This window comes from Pogoniulus pusillus, chromosome 13 (assembly GCF_015220805.1).
Source record: "Pogoniulus pusillus isolate bPogPus1 chromosome 13, bPogPus1.pri, whole genome shotgun sequence".
Lineage (NCBI taxonomy): Eukaryota > Metazoa > Chordata > Aves > Piciformes > Lybiidae > Pogoniulus > Pogoniulus pusillus.
The window spans coordinates 30284330-30293107 of record NC_087276.1 but is presented as its reverse complement, the minus strand read 5'-3'; the positions used below and the strand labels follow the sequence as shown (position 1 = coordinate 30293107).

The window sequence follows — 8778 nt, the reverse complement described above, 5'->3', positions numbered from 1 at the left end:
ATTTAAAAAGTTTTGCTAGCTTGTGATAGTTTATTTTCTTCAGGAACACTAAATAAATGCTGTTTCTTTTAAGATGTTTTGCTTAGAAAACTGTGTAATATGGACAAGTTGTACTTACTGGTGGCATTGTCAGTACAGACCTGGCAGGCGGATGCTTTGCACATCAGCTTGTGTATCAGCCCTTCTACCACAGGGGCTTTAGCTGTTTGGCCTGTCTGACTGCAGCACATATTTCACACTCATGGATTACCTGTGCAGTAGTGTCCATGGTTAAGTCTACCCCTTGATCTCAAACCCATCTCAGTGTCATACCCCTTGCTTGATGGCTTGGTGTGGGCCCACCAGGCTAGAAATCATTCACCCTTACATTTGCAGTCCACATCCACGTGCAGCTTGATCTACTTGCTGGTTGTTGTGATATTCTTCAGTGGTTCAACTCTTAGATACATGGGTGTTCGGAGGACATACCCTGACCACCAACTTCTCTACTCAAGCAGCACTGTCTTGCCACAATTTGGCTGCCCAGATGGGTTTACCTCTGCAATGCCAGCTGTTTTCCTTCCATTGCTGCAGCCACCTCCACAAAGCATTTGCCATCATCCAGGAGTCTGTACATTGGACACTTTTCTTGCTCAGCACTATCTAAGCCAGTTGGATGCTTTCACCTCTGCAAACTGACTCAGTTCACCTTCTCCCTCAGCAGCACGTGGGACTCCATACAGCAGCCTTCCACCTGCTGTGCTTTCCCACAGTGGGGCAGGACCTGACAGTGAACAGGGCAGATCATTTTTCAGTATCTGGCAATTTGTTTTGTGGGGGAGCCTCCTCAGCACATGTCACCTCCACTTCCTCTGGTGATATCCCAATCTCTCTGGCAGCCTTCTGGCCAATTTGTGATGACTTCTAAGATTCCTGGATGGTTGAGGCTCCCTGTCTGAGTCTGTTGCATTATCCTTGTGATTCACTTACTCCACATAGCATCAGTTGTGTGATGGGTAGAGAAACTTCTACCCTTGAACATCCAGCCCAGCACTGGCAGTCAGGGTGCTAGGAGGAGCTGTGTTTCAGTACCAATCACCTCTGAGACATACCACTTCATGGCCTTTGACTACAGCTTGTTACTGGAGCTCCATCTCAAACCCAACCCAAGCAGTAACCCTCACCCTAAATCTAACTGTAATATAAGCCTGGTAGCCCTAACCCAAACCCTAATGCTAACCACCCCAAATCCTAAGCATAAGCATAACCCCTAACTCTGACACTAAGCCTAACACTATCCCCTAACTAACCCTTGATCCTAACCCTAAGCATTAAGAGTGTGTTTATGAGTAGTTAGTGTCTACTTGTACAGCTCATGCAGAGAAACTTGAGTCCAGTACTTGATTAAATTGCCTGAAATGCTTTTAAGATGTCATCCCAGGGGACAGGTGCTTATTGCAAATCCAGTGTCCAGATTCATTAGTGCAGGGCTTGGGGCACCTGCTTTGCCCCTCTGTTGTCCCTGTTCTGCTGTGGCTGGCACTGTGAAAGTTGCACCTTGGTGTTCTTAGTGACGAGTAGTACTTTGCCCTGGAGAGTAACTAAACTATCTGTTCTGTCGAGGTGGCACTGGATGTGTTTCGTCACAGGAAAAGAGAGATGCTGTTGCAAAGGGATGATTTAGTTGGAAACTTTCAAAGTTGGAACAACATCTCACAGAAACCGCAGCCCCTTTTGCTGGGTATCCCAGGTACAGTCGGTTCCTATTCCACCCCGAAGAGTCTATGGCCACCTGCCCGTGCTCAGGTGGGGACATGGGGGCAGCAGGGTGCTGTGCAGCACCAGCCCGGCCCTCTGTGTTTCCCCAGGCAACTCACTGAGCTGTCTTCACCTCTGGAGGAGAAGCATCGGATTCTGCCTGCTGCGAGCGTCCCTCAGCCCTGGGCCCCTCAGCAGAGAAGACTTCCCTCCCCCTGGCCGGAGGCTGGGTTTTGCTGGGCAGACACCCGAGGCTGTGGGGCGGTGCTGGCCCCAGTCCCTGCCCCTGCTCTGGGGTCCCTGGCTGGAGCCGCCCAGCGCACTGCACTGCACTGCAAGCACGGGGAAGGAGGCGCACGGCAGAGGCAGGTAAAAGGCTGTGGGGTCCTGGCTGTGCGCAGGAACCACCATCTCTTCTCTTCTGCCCCCTCCTTGTTTCCCTCTCCTTTGGCAGCCTGAACTCTCAACCTGAGGGTTCCCTCACTGCATGTAGGGCTTTTGTTGAGAGATGCTGAGAACCCAGCTGCAAGGGGGAGGATGGGCACTGGCAGTGCAAGGGTTTATCAGCAAGACTTCTGATTAGAGGGTTAGCTTTCTGGTTATCAAGCTTCAGATAAGGCCGCGGCTGCGTCGGGGCAAGTGATCAAATGTCTAGGATTTCTGTAGGTGGAAGAGTGGCTCTTTAGGGAGCAAGAGGAGAAGGCAATCTAGTTCCTCATAACGGGAAAGCTCTGCAAGGGTGACAGATCTGAGCACAGCATGTGCTGCCATGGTGCAAGGAACCAGGGATATCCTGGATGGAATCTGCAAGAAATCTCCATAGGGTGATTCTGGGTTGTCTAAAAGCTTCAGTTAATGTGTGCAAGCAGTCTAGTTCCACTGCAAAAGGAGCTGCTTCATCCTGCAGATCATTTTATCAAGCAAGGCTGTTTCATAGCAAACTTTTTCTGCACCTGCTCATTGTCCACTGGGGATGGTCAGGTGAAGAAGGCACTTCCTCAGCACTTAATCTCCTTATATGTTAATGTAGGATGCTGTAATTAAAATACACTCCCTAATCAAAGTGAGTGAGTTGGAAGAAATAATTCAGGATTGACACTGGTAGCATGATTTAAACTGTGCAGAGTAATGAACTCTTACTGCAAAGTTAATGGGACAAAGGCAGAAACAAACAAGAAAGTTCATTGTCTAGGAAATCAGATACGTCTGAATGAGAGACTCCCAAAAGAGCAGCTGAAAAGGGTTTCAGGGCGTGTGAGAGCAGGACAGAGGAGATAGATTGTTAAAGGTTAATGTTTAAATTTTTCATCATCTGTCAGTTTGAGTCACTTGTGGTACAAGACTGAAGTTAAGTGTTTGTGATAGACTGAAGTACTGCTGGGCACTGTTGAAAGATGTTTTCATGAAAGGCTACCTTGCTGATACATGAGATTACACAGTCTGGAAAAGGCATTTGTATTTATCAAGTGTTCAGATCTGGAGCTCAAGCCATGGCAGGGAGCTTTAAAAAAAAAAAAAAAGGAGGTGTGAGAAGGGGAAGGGAAGAAAAGCAGAGCGAGACTGGGTCTTAATTCAACCAGAGAGACTGAAAACCTAACAAAGTCATCTCGGTGTCAGAGTGAGGTTGGTCAACAGGGCCCTCAGTGTCATTTGTTAAAATCTGGCACTAATCCTGGTGCAAGATGCTGCAATCTGTAGAGCAGGACATTGTCTAGCATCTCAGAGTAATGAATTGTTTTACCGGTGGGGATGGTGATTGTCACAGCTGGGCTGAGGGCCAGGCCGAGAGTGCAGGGGCAGGAAATCCTCTGCAGTAAATTTGATGCAATGTCAGTGGAGGTAGCTTATGGTCCTCAGCACAGTGAAGGGGACATGGCTGCAGAAGCACCTCGGTGAGCAAGACCTGCTCAGTCTCTGCTTTCTTTCCATCCCATTGCACTATTACAGTGTGTATCCTTCTCCTTCAGGAGCTAGACTGAAAGCAGCACATTAACTTCACATAGGATAGCTGTGAGAGTGTTTTTTCTGGTGAGGAGTGGTGACAAGCTCCAAGTGTCCTGCTACTGCCCTCCCTGTTAATTTGTCTGTTAAGAGACCTTTATGCCACATAGCACAGGGCAGCAGGGACATCAAGAGCTGCTGTGCACTTGCAGCCCAGAGGGCAAACCAGAGCCTGGGCTGCATCAGGAGGAGTGTGGCCAGCAGGGCCAAGGAGGTGATTCTCCCCCTCTACTCTGCTCTGGTGAGACCCCACCTGGAGTACTGCATCCAGCTCTGGAGCCCCCATTACAAGAAGGAAGTGGATGTGCAGGAGTGTGTCCAGAGCAGGGCCATGAGGATGCTCAGAGGGCTGCAGCAGCTCTGCTGTGAGCACAGACTGAAAGAGTTGGGGCTGTGCAGGCTGGAGCAGAAGGGGCTCCCAGGTGACCTTCTTGTGGCCTTCCAGGATCTGAAGGGGGCCTACAAAAAGATGGGGAAGGACTTTTGAGGATATCAGGGAGTGACAGGATTGGGGGGAATGGAGCAAAGCTGGAGGTGAGTAGGTTCAGTCTGGACATGAGGAGGAAGTTGTTGAGCATGAGAGTGGTGAGAGGCTGGAATGGGTTGCCCAGGGAGGTGGTTGAGGCCCCATCCCTGGAAGTGTTTAAGGCCAGGCTGGCTGAGGCTGTGTGCAGCCTGCTCTAGGGTAGGGTGTCCCTGGCCATGGCAGGGGGGTTGGAACTGGCTGATGCTTGTGGTCCCTTCCCACCCTGACTGATTCTATGAGTGTGATTCTGCGCTAACACATGTTTCTGGAGAAGCAGCTAATGGAACGCTTCTCCTGAGTACAAAGAGCACAGCTTTGATCTGTCTAAATGGAGTGACGTGATCTTGGACTCTGTATCCCAAATGTGTCACTTACCTTCTGCTTCAGAAGGACACAGAGACATTTCCCCCTGTTTTGCAGAGTGACAGCAGCAGGTGAGGGGAGCACAACTTCACCCTCTCTGCCTGGAGCACCCTGCACTGGCACAGGGCAAGCAAAAGGGCCCAGCCCTCTGATGTTGTGAGTTCAAACACGTACAAATAGGGCCCCAAACCTATTCTGCATTAAACTTGCAGGCAGCTTAATGAGCTAGAAAATCTTAGGGTTTACTTGAGCATCTTTACTATTTCCCTGTTGTCTTTTCTAGTTTAGCTGAGTTTAAAAGACTTCATTTTGTTTGCTTTTACAAAACTGCACTTAAGTCGCACTCAGGTGGAATGTGGCTTGGTAAATAAGCAGTGTTCCTAGGAAGAAGATTCAAACAGCTACTTTAGTAAAAGGGGAATAAATCTGGCTGCATATGCACACTTGGACTTCAGTTTGCATCATATTTGTATCTCCTGGAAAAAATGTCTGAATTAAAAGCTTGGAAGAAAGCACTTCTAGATCCTTCTGGTCTCTATCTGTACTCCATAGCTTAGGCTGTTTCAGATTTATAGCTATGAAGTTTTGGGAGAATGTTGCCTTTTGACTCCATTCTTTTCATTTTCCTTTCCCATTGAAATACCTGCTGGTTCTAATGGACACTGGAAGAAATGGCCAGACTTTTGATGATCTGGCTCTTACTGGTGTCTGTGATTCATGCTCAGATTACTCACAGTCAAAACTCTGAAGGTAAGACCAGAGCTTCTATCTGTGGGACGTGTTTTGTGTGAATGGGAAAAGCTCCATGTAGTAAAATAGGTGTAGTGCTGTTCAGTAACTAGGACCACATTCTCTGCTCTCTTAACATCATGGAGCTATGCCAGCAAATAATTGAACCAGGATTGCTTGCTATGTAATAACCTTTTCTTTCCATTGTTTGTCTGGAAATACATTTCATGCAAACTGCATCAAATGTGTGTGTGTAGTTTTGATCACTGCAATCAGTAGGTGTACTTGTGGATAACAAGAGCTGAGTGGTGAAACTTACATCAACTTCTACTAATGGGATAATCTTTTACAGATTTGCCTCCGTTATTACACAAAGCTGTGGTCAGTATTTTTATTTGATCTCTCTACTAACATTTTATATCATAATCCAAAAGTAATAATTGCTTACATAGATGGATATTTTCTTCTTTAGGAGGAAGTAATAACTGGGAAATATCTGAATGGTAATGTACAAAATTGTTCTCTCTTCTGCTTCTTAAAGGAACCTAAACTCAGTATCACACCATAACTTTTTATGTTCCATTTTTCATGTGCAGCCCTCCTTGATCTACTTCGTTTTCAAAGGTAATGTGTTACTCTCACCACCCTGATTTTTCAGTAGTGCCTTGCACTTCAGATATGATCTGCTTCACTTCCACAGAAATGGGTACATTATGGATAGAGTGAAATTGGCACACATGATTACTTTGATTTAGATCTCCTGTGAGGGTTATTTCCTCTTAACAAGGAAAAGCTGGTTTTCATGATAAAGCAAAACCATGCAGAGAATGAGGCTCAGAATAAACTACCTGCTACAGGGTTTTTTTAATGTAATTAACTTTGTTTCCTAAGTTTTAGAGTGGTTTCTTAAGGAAACCAGGTGCACTTCCAGCTTTCTGTCCATCTCCCTCTTCCAGTCCTGCTTTATCCGCCTTCCATCCTGCTTCCTCCAGCTCCTGGCAACTTTTAAATTTGACAGAGCAGTTATAAACTTCAAAGGCAATTCCAATCCTACATATTTTGGGAAAATCAATGTGTGTGTAAAGAGGACACAGTGAAATTAATGACTCTGCTGAGGAAAAGGCAGCAGGCATTAGTCATTGTGCTTTCTTCCCACAAGCAGATCACAACAGGCATAATGGGGTGCCAGGAAGCACACCTATAGCTCTGGACTAGGCACAGCACAGCTTGTCTCTTGCCTGCAGATGGTACTAATGGCAATACATAAACTGAGATTATTTTGGGTGGTTGTGGAGTTAGATGAAATAACCATGACTGATTCAATCCATTACTCACTGGACCATGTGTTTTTAGTGCATTAAATAGATGAGCTATTAGTTTGCCTGGGCCAGAAAGCTGAATACTCATGTCATGGTATTAACAGCAGTGTTTGTTTTTCTCATGCTTCTTTTGTCTTGCAATCTATTATTTTACCTGTCACATTATTTTACTGTGCTTTTGCTCCTGTTTTCTGTTACAGTTCTAATGTCTGGACAGCAGATATGCTTACAAAAGTCATGGCATATTTTCATGCCCAGGAAGTTACAGTTACTCTTAGCAGCATGCAGGTTTGTGCCATTTAAAATGCATGAGAATGTTTATTTATAAGAGAATTAAAAAGCAAGCTAACTCTGTATCCAAACTACCTTGTCAATAATGGAGATCACTAATAGATCTGCAGTGTGGCAGGTAAGTAGGAATAGGTTTTTGATTGTCTTTTTCCTCTAAGATTGCAGGAGTATGCAGGGCAGAATAATAATAAAGAAGATCTTTCTGCTTTTGCTCTGATGGAAAGCAGCAATTGCAGTTTTCAGTGATTGTTTCTGAGCTGAGTGTATCCAGGTGCTGTCATGCCAGAAAATGGCAGGCTTCTCCTGTATTTTGACTGTGACTGTAGTTTGCACTGTTCCTGGTGAAAGGCTCCAGAGCATCTTACAAAGCATGGCCACCCTTTAAATCTCTGTACTCTGGTTTTGTAAAGTATCAGTGTGAAAGTGATAGACAAAGAAGTTGTTGTTCTTTATGCCTGGTCATTATGATTAGTTAGGGGCTGGTTTAAGTGGAGCCTGCTAATCAAAACCTGACCTCCCTCCCCCCTCCCCACACACACACTGAAAAAGGAAAATGTCAAATGTGTCATCTCTGAACCCCAGGCATTCCCAGAAGCTCATGGCCATGTAGCTCCACAGCACTTCTTCCAAGCTCCATTTCACTCCCACAGCACATCCCAGCCCACAGGACGCTGACTCTGCCCCATCCCATTTGGTTACATTTTTTGACAGGCCTAGGCCTGGGCTGCAGACAGCATGGACCTATGTTAGCATTTGTTGGTGCCCATTCAAGCAAAGCAAAGGCAACAAAGAGCAGCTTCAATTTAGAGTCCAAACCAATTCCGAAAGAGTTCTGTCAGGAATTAAACAGCAGTTTGCCCCAGTCTGGTGCTAATGAGCATTATAGTGCTTGCTGTTCTGAGGCTATCATTCCCTCCAGGTTTTCAAAGCAGGCATGATAAGATCGTTAGCTGGTAATGATGTCTGATGTGAGAGAGAACGTTTTTGCCATACAACCCTATACAGACTTCTCCTCCCATCTAATTGCAGGTTTCTTTCCTTCTTTAAAGTAATAACATGCACATGACACCTGCTTGTTCAGCTTTTCCAGAGTTTAATTTTCACAGTTCTGCTTCATGAAGCAGGAAAAAACATGATTCCTCTTGTTTTTGAAGTGAGAAACTGAGGCACTGGAGGAGTCACTGAAGAGGACCCACTAAGGATGCCAAGAACAGGATCTGTCTATCAGAACTGCATGAATATTACTTTTGTTTGCAGTTTGTGTTGAGTGTAGTTGTTGTAGTCATTGAAAACATAGCCAGTACAGGAGCTGGGCTCTTGTCTCTCCATAAGCAGAGCTGTTCAGGGAGGAAAAGATGCCTCTAGTACAACAGTCCAAGCTTTCTGTACATTATGCATGTTTTTCTCTGCTTCAGGCATCCATAAAAAGTTACCTGAAGAACCTTTTGTACCAGCCTAGGCAACTGTTAATTGAATTTCAACAGCTTGATCAGCAGCAGTTCCAAACTGCACTGAAGTATCTCTTCACCAGCAGAAAGGACCATCTTGTGAGTAACTTAGCACTTGTGAAAAATAGAAGTTGCTGTCAGTGGTTTAGATAAATGGGAAAGGTTTCTCTCTAATCAGTGAGAGAAAGGCGTCTCCAGAGAAGGATTCAGCTTCCCATGCCACCAGCTAAGGTAGGGGGGACCAGCAGTTCTCTGGGACTCTCTGCTTCTCTTCAGTGAGATAACTAAAGAAGGTGAAACTAGTCAGCCTGTGGTGTGTTCCCTAACATAATAGCCTTGCTCAAAGTCAGTGAGTCCCACCTGG

The 8778-nt window shown here is 45.7% G+C and overlaps 1 protein-coding gene across 4 annotated transcripts in view; it reads left to right on the top strand.

The window, feature by feature from the left end:
• The first annotated feature begins 1863 nt into the window (after positions 1-1863).
• Positions 1864-8778, top strand: part of OTOA (otoancorin) — a 43687-nt gene continuing 36772 nt past the window's right edge. Inside the window, exons 1-7 of one of the 4 annotated variants that reach the window (XM_064153783.1) lie at positions 1864-2106; positions 5297-5377; positions 5709-5737; positions 5829-5859; positions 5953-5980; positions 6876-6963; positions 8382-8513. In XM_064153783.1, the coding sequence (XP_064009853.1) occupies positions 5299-5377; positions 5709-5737; positions 5829-5859; positions 5953-5980; positions 6876-6963; positions 8382-8513 (387 nt within the window). In that variant the 5' untranslated portion in view covers positions 1864-2106; positions 5297-5298. Of the gene's footprint in view, positions 2107-5296; positions 5378-5707; positions 5981-6875; positions 6964-7036; positions 7085-8381; positions 8514-8778 lie in introns of those variants that run through there. The other 3 variants (XM_064153777.1, XM_064153776.1, XM_064153778.1) reach the window with 3 other exon arrangements.